The sequence below is a fragment of the Convolutriloba macropyga genome, chromosome 9 (genome assembly GCF_964194025.1).
Source record: "Convolutriloba macropyga chromosome 9, txConMacr16.3, whole genome shotgun sequence".
Taxonomy (NCBI): domain Eukaryota; kingdom Metazoa; phylum Xenacoelomorpha; order Acoela; family Convolutidae; genus Convolutriloba; species Convolutriloba macropyga.
The window spans coordinates 35,574,745-35,596,732 of record NC_134476.1 but is presented as its reverse complement, the minus strand read 5'-3'; the positions used below and the strand labels follow the sequence as shown (position 1 = coordinate 35,596,732).

The window sequence follows — 21,988 nt, the reverse complement described above, 5'->3', positions numbered from 1 at the left end:
GTTTTTCACTGTAAGAGTTTGAAGGAATATTCCAGTGAAAGAAAGATGAGAGGTTACAACTAACTTGAAAACATCAATTCTTACTTTCAAAGGTATTTGATTTCTTACAAGATACAAAAAACGAACTGCATTAGCCATTTTGTATAAAATTGAGTTCAGGGGATTTTCAAAGGTTAGGTTTTAATCAATTTGTACTCCCAGATAACGAAAAGCATGAGTTGGTTTGAAAAGTTCGCCTTTAAAAGAAAACTCTGGATCCGAATTAGTATGATTTGTAAAGAATAACATCGCTGTTTTATCGGCATTTAAAGGGAGTTGATTCTCTGTCAGGTATTTGTCTGTTTGTTCTAAAATATTTTCAATTTTTTGGGGAATATTTTCATTACGTTCAAATTCGCATATAAAACTAGTGTCATCATCATTTTCACCTTCCGGATTTTCAAAAAAATCGTTGACATATAACAGAAAAATAAGAGCTCCTAACACTGTTTCTTGTGGAACATCATGATTAACAGTTATTTTATCTGATAAGTCGATACCCAGTTTTACGCATTGTGTTCAATTTTCAAGAAAAAATTTGAGAACTAATAATGTAGATTGAGAGAGGTTGAAACTTTCAGCTTTTTTGAGAAAGATCTCATGTGAAATTGAATTGAAAAATTTTGCAAGATCTAAGAACAGAGCAGCTGTGTCGTTGTTATCTTCGATATTTCCTTTTATTTTTTCGATAAAGTAAAGCACAACATCAGTAGACGACTTTCGAGATTGGAAACCAAATTGTTTTTTGTATAAGAGCGCAAACGTTTCAAGATATTCTACTAACTGATTAAGTAAAAGCCTTTCAAAAACTTTTGCGAAAGTTGGCGTTACAGAAATTGTTAATTAGTTAAAACAGAAACATCTCCTTTCTTGAAAATGGGTATGTTGTGTGCATCCTTAAGAATTATTGCAAAAAATTTCTCATGAATACAATTGTTAAATATAATCTGAGGATGTGTCCCAATAGCATGTTTTCCGGATATCAATGCCCAAGCATTGATGTATCCCGGCCCTTGTGCTTTGTTGTTGTCTAGATTGTCAATAACTTTATAGATTTGCCGCAAAGTAAAAGGAATAAAGTTAAACTCTCGAAATATTCGCTCTATTTTTTCGACGTTCAATGGAACAGTCTGTCCTCTGTAGATGCCCATTTCGCTGAAAACTCTGATAAAAGGGTTACATATTGATTTTTTGTCTTTCGCTCTTTTACCATTCTCATCAATTTCATTGATGTTTGGACTATTGTTTTTCTTTCTAATTTTTTTTGATGAATTTCCCTTTCTCTTTTGAAAATTCAATTTTCTTGAAGAAATACTCTGAAAATTGATTTTTCTTAACTTTCGATTTACAAGGTTGCGATACTTTTGAAATGACACAAATGATTCAGCACTTTATGTCAATTTGTAGTCATTGAAGTAACGATGTTTCTCTGCAACTAAATATTGAATTTCTTTTGTCACCCAAGGTTTTTCCGGTGTAGTCTTTTTTTATATTAGAAACTATTTTCTTCTCTGTTGGTGCGTTTTTCTCGAGTAATGTCAAAAAAATCTGTTAAACTGTGCAAACAATTCATCTCAGTTTCTTTGTTGAAAAACTGTTCTCCAATCTGCAAGAGCCAGATCTCTATTTATTTTTAATCGACAAAATCTTTTGTATCTCGTTTAATAAAATAATTTTTTTTTCAACTTTAATAAAAAAAAGTTGCTCTGAAAAAAAATTACATTATAATCAATATCGAAAGGATGTAACCAAATTTTCCAATTACTGATTTGCTCATTAGTCGAAAAACAGTGATCTATCAAATTTCTTTTATTGTTGCTTATGCGTGTAAGAATATCAATGTTACATAACTGTAATCCTGGTCCCGCTGCAAAATTCTGAAGGCTTTTCTGCCTATTTACACTCATTATATCAATGTTATATTCACCAAATAAGAGAATATTATCTGTAGCTGAGAACGCTGAGAACGCATTAGAAACCTCTGCACTTCATTCGTCCAAAAAGAAGTCACCCGGGCTTTGATGTGGACAATAGGAAATGTTATTGAGACATCTTTCAGTTAATGGGTTGCCTAGTTCAAGCCAAAACGTTTCAAAAAATGTCGGATCAGCCAACTCAAATTCTCTAACTCAACTTAAAATTTATTTTCTTAGGAATCCATATTCCTACACCCCCACCCTTACCCTTAGCCGCTCCTGTTTTTTATGCAAAAAATTGTGCTCAGCGCTGAGGTTTATATTCAAGCTTTGTTCTTCGCTCATCCATGTTTCAGTTACTATAACAATAGTTTCCAAATTCAGCTGCTGCAGCAAGTTTGATATGTCTTGAGCGTTGAAAAGTAGAAATTTAATGCTAATTTGAACACCAAACATAGCATCATTCAAAGTAGAAAGTTCTGAAGCATCAAGGGGTCCAGGATTTTTTCTATGTCACAACAAAGAAGCAAACAACTTCTGTTAGGAAAAAGTGAAATTCTGCAAACAGCCGCATTGAATGATAAAACCAGCATTCTCTGGAAATAAATCAGCACATTTTCTAAATTATCATATTTCTTAATTATTTGAGTTAAGTAACGTTGCTTAATGAATACTTGGTCTTTCACATTTCCCAAAAAATACCAGAAAGTTTAAACAAACGGTAAAAATATCATGTCAAAAAAAGTTACTCAACTCAAGCAAAGTTCAAATTTCTTTGTAATTTCCGAGATTGAACTATATTCTGTGATGCCGGTAGGCTATTTGTTATATTATAGTGACGTATGTTTTCTACCAGATTTTTTTATACCGCCATTATTGGGATGCACTCCATCAAAACATATATCATCAATTGATAGCGCACTTTCCAAAACTTCAATCCGTGACCAAGGATAGGATCCATCAAGCTCCAGGCTTATCATTTCTAGATGGTCATTGAATTTAGATAGTTCCTAGTTGTTCATTTTCCTTCCATAGCAACCATCTTTTACCCGACCACTTTTGCATATAGCAACACGATGAGGTTTGAATTTTTGCATGCATTTGTCTACTGTTTCTTTGAATTGATTCTTCGCCTCCTGTCCAGAAACACCTTTGTCAATTGAATTTTTACCGACATGTACAGTTAATGTCTCCGCTTTAGCTCCAGGGGAATAGCAATCAACTACATTAGAAATGTCTCTTTTTGTTGCAGATGAATTTGAGTGGATTGGAGTCTGCTGCGAAATGTCATGCTGATTTACTTTCCGAAAAGTACTATCAGATAAAACTAATTGTTTGGCAAATTGGGGTAAGCATATCTATAAATGAAAAAAAAAATAGATAAATGAATTTAGATAATTCCTAGTTGTTTATTTTCCTTCCATGGCAACCATCTTTTACCGGACCAATTTTGCATATAGCAACACGATGAGGTTTGAACTTTTGCATGCATTTGTCTACTGTTTCTTTGAATTGATTCGCCGCCTCCTGTCAAGAAACACCTTTGTCAATTGAATTATTACCGACATGTACAATTAATGTCTCCGCTTTGGCTCCAGGGGAATAGTAATCAACTACATTAGAAATGTCTCCTATTGTTGCAGATGAATTTGAGTGGATTGCAGTCTGCTGCGAAATGTCTTGCTGATTTACTTTCTGAAAAGTACTATCAGATATAACTAATTGCTTGGCAAAATGGGGTAAGCATATCTAGAAATGAAAAAAAAATCCGGGTATGTTCTTTAAAAAAAGTTATGAAGAGAGAACAAAAGAATTTAAAAGGGAAAAATTTCTTGAGATAAAAGTTCGAGCTGTTGCTGACAATAATATATATATATATATGTCTGCAATAAATTATTGTTTCAATATCTCAATCTGTTTACATTTGGCATACGACGTGAAAAACCAGCGGAGTAAGCTTCTTTTTTCTTTTTCCGTACAAGACAAATTTGTAGTTATTTCATCAGGAAATCTTAGCATAAATACGATTGCAAAAACAGTTTTTAAACTCTTGGTGAAGAAAAGTTTGGATTCCAAAAACCTACTTTTCGGTAGCTAAAAATTCTTGATACTTTACTTCAAAATGCCGCGGAGGAAGCATACCGCCTTTCAAACTTTTTATTCAAAGCTCTCATACCACATATGAACTTAATAAAATTATCCAAAATTTCAAGATTATAGCGATCATAAATAAAACTACCCTACCTTTTCAAGAATATGCTTAGATAAAAAGTATCGACTTTTAAAAATCATCAAACGCATGATTTTGTTTCGGTCAAAAAAAACGGTTTTCAATGATTAGACGTAGTACTTCCGGAGAGTAAAGATTCCCTATGACTTATAGGTTTTATGTAAAAACTATAATATCCGAAAGGAACTGGTTGGGAGAAAAAATTTAAATTCCTCCTGTATTGGACTTATAGGTTTTAAGTTCAAAGTGTATTATCTGAATGAAACTGGCTGAGAGAAAAAACTTCTAACTCTTGCCGTATTGAACGCCTTTTGCACCAATTGTTTAAATGTTTGATCAACATGGGAAGAAAAACTCAATTTCTAGTCAAGACGCAGCCTCAAATTGTTTACGGAAATATTCAAGAACCTCTCTGTCCAACTGCACCGGGCTTGATAGTTTGGAAAACTGAGTATATTTTGCTTTGTTTACAGAGAACCAAATCCGTTTCATCTAGTTTGCTAACTTTGATAAATAATTGTCCAATACTGAAACAATTATTGTACATATTTATGAAGAAATATTGTATCATCCAAGAACAGCATGTCTAGAAATGAAAAAAAAATGCGGGTATGTTCTTTAAAAAAGGTTATGAAGAGAACAAGAAAACATGAAACAAACAAAATTGTTGAGATAATTTGTTGACCTCTGATATTTGAAAAAGGTTTTGTTTTCGGCTCCCTTTCTGGTAATGTGCTTTTAGAAGCCTCAAAATACTTTTGAATGCTGGCTTTTGATTGGTGACGTAATCTCAAAAATAGAAAGTTTCAACGTATGTCAATTCGTTAATGAATAGATAAAACACTTTTCCTGATTCTCATACCTCTCGTATTCTTTTTATTTTGATCTGAAAAAATGTATTCAATACGAAGTTCATTTAGCTTTCAAACGAAGAAAATTTTTTTCTCACTAGTAATAACTAACAGAGTCGAATAATCGAATTGCAATAGAGAAATTGAGTTGAGAAGAGTTTCCAAAGTTAACAATCTGAATGTCATCAAAGCTTTGCAAAGAAAGCTGTGCAAGCAATCTTTCTGAATTTAAATCGGCCAAATTTAACTGCTGTGCTTGTGTTTTGTGTTGTCATTTGAATCACCAAAGCAAAAATACAAGTAAAACGCCCTAAGCATATTAGTGACAATGGTTTATATATGTTTGCAATTAATTAATGTTTCAATGTCTCAAACTGTCTACATTTGGCATACGAGGTTATAACCCAGCGGAGTAAGCTTCTTTTTTCTTTTTCCGTACAAGACAAATTTGTAGCTAATTCGTAAGAAAATTTTAGCATAAATACGGTTGCAAAAGCAGTTTTAAACTCGTCTTTGGTGAAGAGAATTTTAGGATTCCAAAAACATACTTTTCAGTAGCCAACAAATCTTGATGCTTTTCTTCACAATGCCACGGAGGAAGCTTACCGTGTTGCAAACATTTTATTCCAAGCTCTCATATCACATATGAACTTAATAAAAATGTTTGAAAGTTCATGTTTATAGCGATCATAAATAATACTATCCTACCTTTTCGAGAATCTGCTTAGATAAAAGTATAGACTTTTGAAAATCATCAAACGCATGATTTTGTTTTGGTAAAAAAAACGGTTTTAAATGATTAGACGTAGTACGTCCGCAGACAAAAGGTACCTTATGACTTATAGGTTTTATGTAAAAACTATAATATCTGAATGGAACTGGTTGGGAAAAAAAATTTTAATTCTTGCTGTATTGGACTCACAGGTTTCAAGTTCGATGTAATATCTGAATGAAACTGCTTGAGAGACAAAACCACTAACTCCTGCTGTACTGAGTGCTTGTTGCACAAATTGTTTATCTGTTTGATCAACATGGGAAGAAAAACCCATTTTCTAGTCAAGATTAAGCCTCAAATAGTTTACTGAATTATGCAACAACTTCTCTGTCTAACTGTATCCGGCTTGGTAGTTTGGAAAACTGACTTTATTTTGCTTTGTTTACAGAGAACCAAATCCGTTTCATCTAGTTTGCTAACTTTGATAAATAATTGTCCAATACTGAAACTATTATTGTACATATTTATGAAGAAATATTGTATCATCCAAAAACAGCATGTCTAGAAATGAAAAAAAATGCGGGTATGTTCTTTAAAAAAAGTTATGAAGAGAGAACAAAAAAACATGAAACAAGAAAATTGTTGAGATAATTTGTTGACCTCTGATTTTTGAAAATGGTTTTGTTTTCGGCTCCCTTTCTGGTAATGTGCTTTTGGAAGCCTCAAAATACTTTTGAATGCTGGCTTTTGATTGGTGATGTAATCTTAAAAATAGAAAGTTTCAGCGTATGTCAATTCGTTAATGAATAGATAAAACACTTTTCTTGATTCTAATACCTCTCGTATTCTTATATTTTGATCTGAAGAAGTTGTATTCAGTACGAATTTCATTTAGCTTTCAAACGGAATTATTATTTTTTCTCAACAGTAATAACTAACAGAGTCGAATAATCGAATTGCAATAGCAAAATCGAGTTGAGAAGAGTTTCCAAAGTTAACAATCTGAATGTCATCAAAGCTTTGCAAAGAAAGCTGTGCAAGCAATCTTTCTGAATTTAAATCGGCCCAATTGAGCTGGTGTGCTTGTGTTTTGTGTTGTCATTTGAATCACCAAAGCAAGAATACAAGTAAAACGCCCCAAGCATATTAGTGACAATAATTTATATAGGTTTGCAATTAATTAATGTTTCAATGTCTCGAACTGTCTACATTTGGCATACGAGGTGATAACTAAGCGGAGTAAGCTTCTTTTTCCGTACAAGACAAATTTGTAGCTGAATTATAAGGAAATTTTTAGCATAAATACTGTTGCAATTTTTCTCAATTGATCGCAGACGTTTTTAAAAGAAATTTAAGGCAGAAGGAAAAACGCCACTGTTCAAAATTGTTGAGAGTGCATCCCACAATCAAACTGTGGAAGTGGGGTAAAAGCATAAGATTTGAACTTCGTGTTTCTGGATGTAGCACCCTCTGACTTGTCGAAGTTGGCAATTTTTTTATTGCTGCTGCGGTCTCCACATTTGCATATAGTGCACCAAGTACAAATATTTCCTCTGCGTAGCGATTATAGAAGTAATGCCAAAATTTTTTAGACATGTTATTTTTACATAAAGACCTCCCGTATTTTGAAAGCACTTTGTGAACTAGGTTGTACAGAAATTATGTTCGGTAATAAAAATTATGGTCAGTTTTTACTAATTGATTTTGATTAGATGTAATTTCCATTTGCTATGATGAGGGGTCGTATGTTCTCGACAATTTGAGGTCAAATAAACGTTTTTTTTTCAAAATAAAAAGGCACAGTACATTCCAATATAGGCAAAAAATAAGTCGTACATTCATTCCAATATAGACACTATGGGGAAATAATTTGAAAGAAACTCGGGGTTTAAAATTCCGTTATTCATTTAATATCAATTTTGTATGAATATTTTGAATTTTTTCATTTTCCTTCACTTGCCACTTGTTTGGTAGGCACGCCTGAGAACATTAGGTGATTATTGATGCCATTTTTACCAAAATACGCGTATAGTTTTGCCGAAAATTTTGTGAAATACTTCTTTTGAAATTGAGAAGTGCACATGATCGTTTTTTGATTCCTGAATTGGCATTTCTCATTTCAAGAAAAATTTGCTCAAAACTTTGAGCCCAAGTGCCGTTAATGTTTATTTTAATGTAGCAGATGGTGTTCAATAGACTCTGTTTTACTACTTTTGACTTTCAAGAGGTTCGTGTTGCTGTAATTAAGCCTCATCCAATTTTCTTTCAACATATTGACCAATTTGAGTTTTCTGGATCTGTATCATATTGCTTTGGGTCTAATGTCATCAACTAAACGCAAAAAATATTCATTGGTTAGTTGCTCAGCAGGTCCTTGATAAAATTGACGAACAAAGGAGATTCTAGTATCGTACCTTGTGGGATGCCACTAGTAAGTTCTCGCAAATCGGATACCTCATTGGATTCTCATGCGCTATTTTTGGTTCACTGGGGAAAAAGGAATTATTTCACTTAGTTTTCCTCCAATTTCTATGCTATGAAGATTTTGTAACAGGACCTTAAAATCTATGTATTAGAAGCTTTTGCGAAGTCAAAATACAAGATACTTAGGTGTCTGACTGCCCCATTGTCCTTTTGTCAACATTTTGTAAACAGTATCCAGAAGAAGTACCTGTTTTTTGCCTCTCGGTTCTATTGGAAACTAAACTGATTTTATAGAAATCGTGTCGTACAATTTCATTAACTTCAATCAAACAATTTTCAGGAAAACTTTGATATGCAATTTAGGAAGTTTATGGATCCATGGCAGGTACCATCCGACTTGTTTCCGTCTTGAAATAATGGGCTTATCTGTGTCACTTTCCAATTTGTGAGATGGCATCCCTGGTTAATTATTGATTGGAATAAGAATGTTGCAGGCTTTTTGAGAGACCTACTATAAATTTCTAACCATAATTTTCAATTTTCATCTGGTCCAGTAGACTTGTGAATATTGAGATCAGGATGATTTTTTCAACTTTAGTGGAGTCAAATTTTTATAGATTTTTTGCTCAAGTTTTTGGATTTTTTGTTTTATGATCCAAGATACTTGAAAAGAAAGTTAAAGCTGCTGGCTTTTTGTTTATCAGACGTTAGTTTCAGATCATTCCAAAACAATATAGATACTTGTGGATTTTTGGGATCGATGAAAGATAATTTCGTATTTTGCTCAATTGTCGGGTTTCACAAATATCATCTTCATAGCTTTAGAGCTCAGTCTTAATAAAGTTTTGCACCTCAACAAATTTTCGGAGCTTCGGTTTGAAGCAGACAAGATTTTAATATCTTTGTATTCAGTTTGGTAAGCATATGGGATGTTGAATAGGAGATACATTGTTGCAGACTGGCGGGATGTTCTTTGACAAGTGGTGTGTTTTCTCTAGTTTTGTTTTGTAGCTGTGCGCAAAAATTTTTGAGAGCCTTTTCCGTCCCAAGACGAAAATTTTGGGAGCGCCTCAGTAGCCAAAGAAGATTAAGCTCGATTTGACTTCGAAGCTACTGAATGGCCTATTGGAGCCACGTTTTTAATTGTCAAAATATTGCAAAATTTTCCCAGAAAACAATTAGGAAACCTTGTAAATATGAAGCTCTCAAGAAATCCAAATAAGAGCAACGCGTAATTGAAGTCGAGCATAGCTCCGTCAGCCTGCTGACATTTTCCTGTGCTGCTGTATCTGGTGATCAGAAGAATCATCTAGCGATTTGCAGAAAAATAACAGCAAAAAGAATGTCATCTGCTGCATCTGGACGCGAATTAGTTTTGCCCCACTTAAAAGTTTATGTATCAGAAGATGCAAAGTGCTGAAACAGTTGGAAGAAGCATAAATTTTTACCAGGGCAATTATCGTACAAGGAAGGCTCAATCAGGTTTAAATTATGCAGAAATCGTTAATCATAGACCCCGAAATTCTATAGCTCTATGTAGAAGGAGCCTATTTTGCCGCTACCTTAAAGCAAACTGACGTGGCTTCACGTGGCAAATCTTTTGTGATTGCAACAGGCGCAGAAACAACGACATTGTTTTTACCATGACGACAGGGACAGTGTCCCCACAGCTGTGGCTGTTAATTCTCTGCAACAACAATAATGACAGTCATTTCCTAATTTTTCAAATATCTATTTGATAATAATTTTACAATCCTTTTTACTTTTAACACATTGCCTGAAATGTATTTTTAGTAAATTGTCTTAAATAGTAGACGTTGTTTCTCAATTTTGACAACAATGAAATTCAAGTCTTCTGCACTAAGCTAATTATATTTTTATTTCTTATAATAGGGAGGACTGGATTATTCTTGTAAGTTAAACGTCGGGCTTTTAATCTAAAATTAGCTCGAAGCCGACAGCATTTCATTCAATTACGTTGAGGTGGCATCAATATACGGATCTTTCCCATTGTTGAGCCAGCTCTCAAGTACTGTAAATATGCCTGAAAGGAGAGTGGGGCTATTTTGGGAAAGATCTCAATTTAGTGTGCAATTTGATTGATGTCTTGTGAGGGTGTATTTTCATTTCAGATTCATGTATAGATAGTTCACGCACAGTCGACTGTTAAATTAGATCTCACCTTGGCACGATCAAGATGTCTCCAAAGTTTGGTCCGTGTCCAAAGAAAAGTTAGATGTCAACTCATAGAATTGCACGTTTTCATACGATTAGCAAAATTTGACCGTTATTAATTGTGTATATTTGTATATCAACTGCAGAACCTAGTATGAAACGTGAATATACGCCCAAAAGCGTCTTTTTGTTGAATTATCGTTTCACTCAGCTGTTCAAAAATGAAAAGCCAACATTTTTATGTTCACAGTTGCAAATATGCGCAAAAGTGGGAGCCTTTTCGGAGAGATAAAGGCTGTTTGATGTGTTATTACATCAACGAAACACTTGGTTGCTTATCACACTTCAATTTGCTTTTTGCATTGTTGAATTTATCGCATTTTAAACCCCTTGCAAGTGAAGTGAGGTGCCGGCTACTGTCTGCCGTCCGGCTTTTAGTTCCAATCCCACAGCTTAGCGACAAACAATAAAAGAGTTGGAATTTGGGACACGGTGGGCGCTTTTTTCTCAGCCTATCGGTGGCCTGATGCTGTTTAGCAATCAGCAACAAAGTAATTTTGCCCAATTCAAATAACTATTCACCCTTGGCAACTAAAGAGATTGCAGTATTGTGGCTGGTGTCACCCATTTTGGTGGAGAAAAATAAAATAGTTAACGATAGTGCGAGCGGGAGAGTGGGGAAATATCCAGTGGTTTCATTTGCTAGCCTGACACCCAACTTTGTTCAGTCCAGTGGAGGGTAGAGAAGGGGAGTTGTTGGTAGTGGCAGCAGCAGCAGCAGTAGCAATAGTTGCAGTAGTGGTCGTAGTAGTAGTAGTTTTATCTCCAATTTTCCATCCAATTCCTGTTCACATGGCCATATAATATAGAGATATGATTTTATACTTCTCAAGTTTATACCGCTTTGCATTCGCCTATCAACTTTTTATTGCAGTTCAGGTTACACAATAAGATCAAGCTCTGACGGGCACAGGCAACCCCCCTGCGTCCACAAAGCAATATTTTTCACACTGAGCCGGGCAAATAAAATTTGGTCACTTCTGAGTTTTATCGATCCAGTTGGGCTCTGAACCCGCAGCAATCAACGTCCGCGCACCTATTAACTAAACTAGCCTGCCCTGTCAGCAAGCGAACACCCAACATCAAACCATCACAAAAATAACAACTATAATAACCGCACCAGCAGCTTAACTAACAAACCAAATTGCTCGCCTCTCACTTACCGAAAGGAGCAAAGTCCCAAAAAGACCACCTTCGGTGGATCAAAACCAGTGATAGCAAAAGAAGCTGTGTTTCTTTCATCTCCTCCTCCTCCATCCATTTACCTTACTGATGAAATCAATTTACACAAATGTAATCGCACCAACCGCCTTGTGTACACCACCCGAAAACCTACAATTTTACACGCAGTTATTACTATTCCATTGGCAATATTGTCCGAATCAGTTACCCATAATTTATTTTGGTGTTTTATTTAGTGAGAAGTTACCCTTTCTTTTTTTATCATTTTGTTCAAGTTTACGTAAGATTGTCCGTTATGATGGAAGCAGCCGCTTTAGCCGCAGGAACGGCCAAATCTGACCTCTCGCACAGGAACCGTCGACGACTCAACACCAGCACCAATTCTCCTATCATTGATCACCACGGATACTCCTCAGATGCAATCAAAACTAACTACAACCCTCTCACCACCCAAAATAGCTTTTATCCCCAGTTTACCAACCAACCCATACCTTCCAGCGACAAGCGGCTAAATGATCGAGTCATTATCAATGTTAGCGGCATGATATTTGAGACGCAAGACACCACCTTGTTACAGTACCCCGATACGTTGCTAGGCAACAAAAACAAGAGGCGCAAGTACTTTGATCAGGCCCGTAATCAATATTTCTTTGACAGAAGTCGACCATCCTTCGACGCCATTCTTTATTATTATCAAAGTGGAGGACGTTTAAAACGACCGCCAAACGTTCCTTGTGAAATTTTCCTGGAAGAAATCCGGTTTTATGAATTGGGCGAAGAAGCTATCTTGAAAATTAAAGAAGATGAGGGTTTTACCATAGAACCAGAGAAACCCATGCCCAAAAATGCGACCATGCGCAGAATCTGGCTGCTGTTTGAATATCCAGAAAGCAGTGGCCTGGCTCGAATGGTTGCCATTTTATCAGTTACTATCATTCTTTTATCCATTGTAATATTTTGCCTTGAAACTATGCCTGAATTCAAAGCCTACGAAGAACAGGCGCAATACAATAATCCCTTTTTCATCATTGAGACGTTATGTGTCATCTGGTTTACATTGGAGCTAATATGTCGCTTCAGTTCGAGCCCTTGTAAATGGGCGTTTGTCAGGGATTTAATGAATGCATTCGACTTTGTGGCAATTTTGCCTTACTTTATTGAGAATTTCTCGCTCTTAGTGGGCTCTTCGAGTGAGAACAACAAAACCATGTCTCTAGCCATCATCAGGGTTATCAGGTTGGTGAGAGTTTTCAGAATATTCAAGCTATCTAGACACTCTACAGGGCTACAGATTCTAGGAAGGACATTGCGTGCCTCAATGCGCGAGCTCGGCCTGCTCATATTCTTCTTAGGAATCGGAGTGGTCGTTTTCTCAAGTGCAGTTTACTTTGCCGAGGTTGATTCGGACGTGTCCAACTTCAGCTCAATTCCAGATGCCTTTTGGTGGGCTGTTGTTACGATGACAACCGTCGGCTACGGCGACATCCTGCCACGGACGTTTGCCGGCAAACTCGTGGGATCTCTTTGCGCGATAGCCGGCGTACTGACAATTGCCCTTCCAGTGCCTGTTATTGTTTCGAACTTCAACTATTTCTACCACAAGGAGCAAGGAAATGAAGATCCGGACCAATACAAACACGTATCGAGTGAACAGACTCAAAATTCAGGACCACAACCCACTTCTAGCCAACACTACGCCCCAAACCCCAACGTTGTCTTATCACCAGAGAGCGCTGAGGACTTCCCTTCGTCAGATCAGGGCGCCCGTCTCAATCGCAACTCCTCATTATCCCCTAATTTATATCAAAATGAAAACCTGCCCCTGTCTGCGCCGAACCTATTAAGACAGCAGCCTCCCCCTCCCTCATCGCAATCAGGTGCTAACATGTTATCCCCCGAAAATAACAACCAGTCATCACCCGGCTCCATCAAGAGGAAGAGCAGCGCCGGATCGTCCATCGACTTACTGCCAGATCACTTGAAAGATGCAACAGCCGCAAAAGTGTCTAGTGGAACTGGACCCGGTGCCTTGTCCTCATCTATCATTCCAAACTCAGTTGGGCCTGCGGGAACCCGGAAAGCATCTCGAGTGGCTGTACCGCCGACAGTTCCCAGTGCCGGAAGAAGAGTATCACTAGTACAACCCAAACCTGTTCAGGCAAATAACGTGGACGCAGGAGCTACCTTGACAAATAGAGACAGAGAAGTGCCGAGGAACAACATAGGAGCTCAGTCTACGCGGACAGAGACTGATGTGTGACAATGGTGGTCTATTGTTAAACTCAATTGTATTCATCTGGGCTATTCTTTCCATTATCTCTACCTGTCATTAATTCAGCATTATGGTCATCACACGGAAAGCCGACACTCATTTCAAGAATTTAGAAGGTCAGTGTGCATTCAAATGGGTTTTGACTGAATTTTTCTGTTATTGACGTAGTATGACAATTTTGGTTCAAGAGGTTTTGGAGTAATGAATATTGTTAATATTGCATGAGTTTACTCAAACACACGACAACGTTATCAAGAAGAAATTTCAATTGCGTCGTATGGTAGGCGAAATCGAAACATTTTTTTTACTTAATACTACGATTATTTATTTACGCTTTTGGTAATAAATATAGCACCACCGATGTAAGCTATGCTATGTAGTGACTTAGTGACAAATAGGAATTCCCATGTCTTCTGGAATGGTCAAACATTCAAGAAGTCATCTTACATATTAGACGATACGTCAGAATAAATATCCCTCATTTGAAGAAGGAAATTTTTTTAAAGCAAATCGAACATAAGACAAGAAATAACTCAAAAATGAGTTATTTATATGTTATATATTTAGTATATGTTAGCAGTTATAACACTTTTGAATCTTCAATTTATTATCTACAAAAATTCAAATTGACAAGAAAGTGAAACGAACTTAACAGACTTGAAAAGAAGCTCATACTTCAGTTGCATTGTAATGCATATATATACATATACACTTTTTCCGTTTTCGCTCGTCACCAGCCGAAAATTAAAGTATGAAGTATGCAACCACTGATAAATTGACAATCTGATCCAATCTAAAATTTTGAAAATGGCTATTCTTTGTGAGGTTTTCAAAACCACGTATGGTTAGTAGAAAGTCTCCCAGTTTTAGCAGAGTCAAGCAGGCAGTTGTTGAATTGATATTCGACAAAGTTGGTATACGAATACACAGAAAAACAAAAAATGACATGGATGTCTTTCATTTTTGTCAATTTTTATATAGAGTTATTTACTACTTCCTTTCTGATAAGAAAATTGTGTATAAACTTTTACTTCTCATCTTGAGTTTTTACTTCTCATCTTAAGAAACCTATATTCAGAGGAATGAAACTTTGTTCTAACTGACACGACCTACTCAATTTCTCATTAACAATCAGATTAACAAAGAATGATCGAGTTAAAGATATATTCAACTTCCGCGTTGCCTTCTTTAATAGCTGCTAAGTCATGGTGAGGCAATTTTTTTAAACTCTTGGTCTCAATCAATGGAGCTTGCGATCATCTGATTTCTTGATTTTCAGTGACTTTTACTTGTGTGCGGTTGAATTTGCGTGACCTCAATTGTTCTTTTACGTCAGTTCATAGGTGTGATATGTTTTAGACGTATTCAAAAAAATCACTACACTCACTTAAGGAATTTTAAGTTTTTAAACATCTACTTATTGAGGATCAATCGAGTGCATCTAATAAATGCCACAAAATTAAGAGCACTAGTTCTCAATAATGAGTTCTAATGATTTTATCTAACTTTAATAGAGCTCTTTCCTTTGTGTGTTGATGAATGTTTTCTCCAGATCTAGCCCTTAAAATTCTAGAAAATAGCTGGTGGTCAATTTATCTAACTTAGTTCTTTGTATTTTTCCAACCAAGGTCTATTCCAATCGGCTATCTTCGAATGTTTATTTTGTTCTTCTGTATCTTTTATTGGTAGAAACAAAAATTTTGTGATTTGAATGAAGTCAAACTGAGTTCTGAAATAAGTTTTCTTTTTCTGTGCTTCTTTGTTTGTTGAACGAAGTTCATAGCAATTATTGTAAATGTGTGTGTCTTTTTTATGCAAGTTTTTCGCTTGAAAATTTTGCGCTTTTCCTCTAGAACATTCTGTGACTTCTCAAGTGAATTTTTCACGCTTTCGTTCTTCATTTTTGAGTGATCTCTATTGGTCGCACTCCGAAGAAAAGCTTGTTGCTAATATAAATTGGTTGCAGCACAGCAAGAATAAGGTTCTGATGGCGCAGTTGGAAGTGCTTGGGGTCACGGTTCTGGAGGTCAACTGTGCGAATCCCGGACGGGAAAGGTTTTTTGCACCCATAAAGGAAAATTGATTTAGGCTACAGCCCCTGAATTAACAGCTACAGCCTCGCCTGTCGTTCAAGAGCAATTCTTCCGATATTTTTCGGTTTGTTTTTAAGTTAAATTAAAGCACAATGAGCCCTTGTACAAGTATTCGAAAACCAATGATTGAAATGGGGAATACCTCTCTGGCATTTTTTTATTCAAACAATTTTTGACTTCTTTTTAAGGCATTCCAAAACGAAATTAAAGTATGTATTGAAAGCTCTGGGAATTCAAAAACAGAAATTTTTTGCCGTTTTAAATATTTTGTGACAACTGCAGATAGAAGAAAATCTGTATAAGTCTTGACCATAGAGTTCTTTGTCTGCTCTTTATTTTTGAGAGAAATGGCCAGAAAAATTATGTAAAGATATCTTAACTATTTTTTTGAGAATCTCACCAATTTTGTCAAGTAGACAAAGTCTGGGTTCAGTTTCTTATTCTTAAAAGTCCGTCTTTAAACGATTAACTTTTGTTGCTGTTAGCAATGCAGAAGAAAATGTGTTGAATGTTAAAATGAAACTTGAGCTTCAGTGAATGAGAAAATAATTGCAACTCCTGACGTTTTTTTCGCATTTTATTTAATTTGAACTGGCTGTGTTCTTGAATTTTCTTGTTAAACCCCAACTGTGTAGCAATTAAGATAACTCAAAAGTTGAGATAACTTAAAACAAAATTTCAGATTGTTTTCTGGTCAGGTTGGTTTTGGATAAATTTTAAGCAGATACAAAAATTTTTGTTTGTCAATTTTTCAGTGGTTCTATTGGTTGTATGTTTCAGTATCTCTTAGTAATTTAGTGGTGCAAAGCGGTGGTTGATGCAGCATCAGCAATTTGAGCTGTTTATTGAGGATCTTCGGTAAAGTTTATAATCAATCTATTTTTGTTATATTGAAGCAACGTCTTTGAAATTAATTGACATCTTCTTTTATACGTTTTTCTATTTCATTTGATTTACCATTATCAGAGATATTTGATAACAAAAAAATGCTCGACTGATTTAATTACTCGTCAATTTTCACCGCCATTTAGTGCTCCGGAATGCTTTTTTTCGACCTTCCTATCCCTTCTTATAACACTTTCAAGCCTTCAATCAATTTTGTTGTGTTATCAATTTCTTCAATGATTTTGTGGCTTTTCCATCTCGAAATATTAACTTTGAGGTGAATTAATAGAATGGAGTGTCCAATTTTGCATGGAATTTTGAAGTTGGTTAGCTATAACTTCTAATCTTTTAAAAATTGAGGTTGCCTTAAAGATAATTCTCTAACTACATTTTTTTGCTTGACAACTTTTTAAGAGATCTAAAGAAACTTTTTTCTTTCTCTAGTGAGTATAAGAATTGCAAATATTAAGAGCAAGTAAATTATAAGTATTAAGAGCTAATTCAGAAGTCAAAGTTTCTGTTAGTTTGCTATTTTGGGATTTTGATCTTTTGAACCGTGCAGGCTTTTTTTAGATTTACTCACATTTTTAAGAAAAAATGCACGCACTCCTTTTCTATTGTTTTCACAAACATTAAAATTATATATACGCTTAAACTAATTTTTTCCCAAACTCTACTACTAAATGTTTTTCCTTCGTAAAAATACGAAGGAAAAACATTTAGTAGTAGAGTTTGGGAAAAAATCAGTTTTAGCGTATATATAATTTTGCTGCACCCGAAAACTTTTTAAAAAAATTTCGAAAAACTTTTGTGAATGGATTGGTTTCTCATTTTGAGTAGATCTAAAATGCACAAAATCTTACTGCTTTCCTAATATTTTTTTTGAATAGTTCTTTGTACCGTAGGGCTGTCGTATTTGATTTCAACATTTTCCAGATAAATCGGGTCAATGATAGTTTTTCGGGAATTTTCTTTTTCAAGAAGCCATTCGCAAGGATTCTTTGAAAAGATGTTTTTCGAAGTATCAAAGTGAAGAAAAGAGATATGAACTGATGTAGAGCAGTGAATTGCTTATCTGATAAATTTTATTGTAACTTCAAAAAATATCGTAGGCACCAATTGTTTGTTACTCTCTATGAAAAGGAAGCGTTGAAAAGGGCTCGAACATGAAATTCGTTCAAAAAGGTTCTTGGATCCATTTGATTCTAAAGAAAAACTTGCATACTTTTTTCAGTCTTTTTTTGGTAACTTCAAAGTTTTTTTTCGGCAATCTGCTTAAAGATATATTTACCGACAACATGATTGTTTTTAGACCTCTTTAGAAATATTTTGGCTGTTTATGTTGAAGAGAATTGAATTATTACAGAATTATTTTGGGCTGTTTTTTGTTGAAGAAAATTGAGTAAGTTTGAGAAAATTTATGCGAAATTTTAATGCCATTTTTAGCTATTTTTAGGATTTTACGCTTCTTGCTGTAGTTGTCTTGTTTGTAAGTTCCTAATTAAGAGCTTTGCTCTAGGTGTTGTTACAATGAAATGAAACGATGGCTAGATATGAACTTTTACTGAAATAATTTTTACACGTCTCTTTTTAATCTTCTGTGTTGTTCTTGTTTTTATTTTTTAGGTGTTGCCTAATGTTTCCCTGCCGTGTTTTGGGTGATTCGCGGATCCAGCGGAATTTTTAATGAACATTTTTTCCGAAGAATTTTGGTTGGGATGTTGTTGCACTTTACCAATTTGTAGAGAGTTTTTAGAGAATTTATTTCAATTTTTTTCCTTCATCTTTCCTCGTTTTTTTTCTGTGAACACATTATCGGTAGATTTTATCTCAATTGATAATGTTCTGTTGCAAATTATCTTTGCCAATGGGTCTTTTGCCATTAGGTTATCTGCAGTCACAACTTAAAGTGAATTTCATCAGTTGTTGTCAGTTAATTTCCTCATGTTTTTTCCTGTTTCTTTCAAAATGTGTTTTATATTTATGTAGGATGTGCATTAAGTCAGTGAGGATTACCATTTTTTGATTCGTTGGCGGGCTTCTACTTCGTCAAACAAAAATTTGTTTCGCTTACCTCATTTTGCCGCTTTTTCAACATTGCTCGTGAAATCTTTCTTACTTCTCGTGGTTAGTTTCATGCTTCAAAGTTCTCTAAGTTCATTGTGCTCAAAGTGTTTCTAAACAGTAGTTGCTCAGCAAAGCATTCTAAAATGAACGGAGCCAGAAAAAAAACGAAATCAAAAATAGAAACGGGATAAAACCATAAAGCCCAATATTAGATGCCATCTACATTAACTTTGTTCCTATAAGTCTTTGTTGTCATCTCTAATCCTTATTGGTAATGATACTAGCCCCTGTATCCTCCCGTGAAGGAAAAGGAGTATGTATAACTACGAAATAAAATAAGAACATCGCACTTTAAAACTGTTTTTGTTCAAAAATCAATTTTCATTTTTTTAAATGTTTTTTCAATCCCAAGGGGGGTAATAGGAATCAACAGCGGTTATTTTCCGGCAATCTGCCGGGTATATTTTTAAATCGAAAAGTTCTATGAAAACAAAAATTTTGCCTTGATTGCTGGTTGATATTCTCTCAGTCATTGCTTAATTTTCCAGTTTTGCGGTAGTAAATGCATGTTAGTGCGGTAGTAAATGCATGTTAGTGCGGTCAATGGATGCTCACTCTGCTGCCAAATTATTGACAAATGTGCGGCGACTCTTGGATAAACGACTTGTCGGAGCTCCTGCTGAAATTTACCATTTTAAAAAGATTTCATTGGGACCAATGTTCCCTCTGCATGTTGTTAGTTGTGGGGTTATTTTCATGCAACTTTAGTACGGTCGTTATATCTTGGAGTTTTAAGTATTTAAAAGCATTTCACTCATCGCGATTGCAAACGTTTCCTAAGTGTAATTGTCGAGCAAGTCGAGTAGAGTGTTTCCTGATACTTTTGTGATCGCTTTCTCGAAAGTGCTCGTTATAAGAGCTGACTTCTGAGGGGCGCATTTTTGACCGAGGCAGCTCGTGTCGGGATTAAGGTGATCTTGTTAAAATCTTTTTGCCTTCACGGGGTATTAAGCAAATTCAAATAATTATTGCTTTGGAGAGTGGATGAGGGCAATATCTCATGCTCGCTTGATGTGGATAAACGATGTGATGTGAGAATTTCGCGTGATTGTGGGCTCGACTTTGCTCGATTTCAATATCGCGTGATTGTTAAATCACGCTCCGCTAATAAACTTGTTGAGTCTCTATTGCTCGTCGTGTTTCGAGAGCGCCACGAGGTAAGAGGTGGATGGATCTGCGAGCAGCAGCATCTTGTTCCTGTGGTCGCCCATTTTTGCGAATTTTGAGTAGTTCGAGTTTCTTGAGGTCTTCTATCTCATAAATTTGCCTCGAGATCTCATTGGGTGATTGGGTCTATTGATAAAGATGCGAGCCCGTCAGTTTTACATGAAAACGCTATAAAAAATTTTAAGGAAAATATTTTGAGCCGTAGTTTTAAGAAGCTTTTTAAGAAAGCTCTTTAGAAGCTTTTTAGAATTGCTGTGTTGGTGAAAATTACCAATAAAATTTTTGAACATTGAGTATGTGTCGACTGTAGATAAACTTTTTTTGTTGTCTCTAGTTGCAGAATTTTTTCTGTTTAGAAGTTAACGAACAGATGAAATGGAGCATAAAAGTTTGGTTTCCTCAAAACCAATTAAGATACTGGCAGGAATCTTTCTGAATACAATTTTTTCCCGCAGAACTCCAAATAACCAAAGTATCGTTAAATAGGTTTTTCTACAGAAGGCAAAAGACCGCTCTAAGGCTTTAAAGTAATCGATAATATGCTAATTAATTTAACCACCGTACCCACAACCTGTTTTTCTGTATCAACGTGTAAATAACTATAAGAGTAACGTTTCATTTTACTAATTTTTATTCAGAAGTGGAAGTGGAAGAAAAGTAGCGGATACAAATGCTTTTTTTATTAATAGCCGCCGCCAGCCTCTTAACGGCTATTATTTTGGCGCTCTCTTTTTACAGTTCAAAGAATTTGAATTGTATTGCTGCGCTGACTTTCGAGATCTGCTCACACTTTTTTGATGATTTTTGAAGTCAGATTGGAGTGACGATTTCTATCACGTCTAAACAGGAGGTGGAACAAAAAAGCGAGTTGTTTTGTGGTGGAAAGAAAGTTTTTTCGCTCTAATTTTAAAGCAGATGAAAAAAGGTGTTTAAGCAAAAATTCGCTTTCTCTTATTTCCTGATTTCTTGTTGTTTTCTGTTCACATGCGGCAATTTGACTTATTTTACCTTTTTTTTTTACTTTGATAGGATTTTTTTAATGAAATTTGCAATCAATTTATAGCCCATTTTAGTTCTAGTTTTTTTTAGTCAATGAAAATTCTGTGAATTGTAGGTCAGCACTTGTCCTGCTATGTTTTTTTTTCTTTTTCTTTTGATCAGATTTATCGTTTTACATAAGTCTCAATTTTCACTCTAGACTTATGACTTTACCCGATTGGATTGTGAATTCTTTCAAGCATTGAATCACGCATTGTAGTGAATACTCATAACAAAAGAGCAAAATGAAAACAAACGAGATAAACATAAAGCCTGGTCATTAAATCTTAGTGCCTTAAGTTATCAAACTCATTAAAGTATTTGCTAGCTGGCGTTAATATTATGCTTAATGGCGTTAAACTTAGCAGCTGAATCAGGAATGTATTTGGAATCTTACCGAATATGAAGAATTTCCACACCAAATAAGAACTCTTTGACTTTTAGAAAATTTCCGTTGATTTCTATCTTTCAACCCTATTTGTCGTCAAGCGGATCACTGGCGGCTACTCTGCTGCATTTTGTTGGCTCTGTTTTCCTAATAGGATCATTTCGAAAGCCTGAATAGGATGAGTGATGCAGAAATATAAATAGAGCAAACTTTTAATGAGGAATGATCTAGTAATAGCAATATTTAAACCTCGTTCCTTGTAAACTGTAAGAGTAAAATTTGACGTAGTAATCGAATTCATCCAAATATATTCTATTTGGTGTATTTTTATAAAAAAAAATGGATTTTTACTGCAGCCCGTTGAAACAAAATTTGATTGCAGAAAGTGTTTCATCGATTCAAAATGGTTCCCAAATCAAAGACTTG

The 21,988-nt window shown here is 35.2% G+C and overlaps 1 protein-coding gene across 1 annotated transcript in view; it reads left to right on the top strand.

Moving 5' to 3' along the window:
• The window catches only part of LOC142345753 (potassium voltage-gated channel subfamily A member 1-like), a 488,213-nt gene that overhangs the window by 429,802 nt on the left and 36,423 nt on the right, over positions 1-21,988 (top strand). The window contains exon 2 of the mRNA XM_075398056.1: positions 10,308-13,980. Within this exon, the coding sequence (XP_075254171.1) occupies positions 11,888-13,852 (1,965 nt within the window). The 5' untranslated portion in view covers positions 10,308-11,887 and the 3' untranslated portion in view covers positions 13,853-13,980. The remainder of the gene's footprint in view (positions 1-10,307; positions 13,981-21,988) is intronic.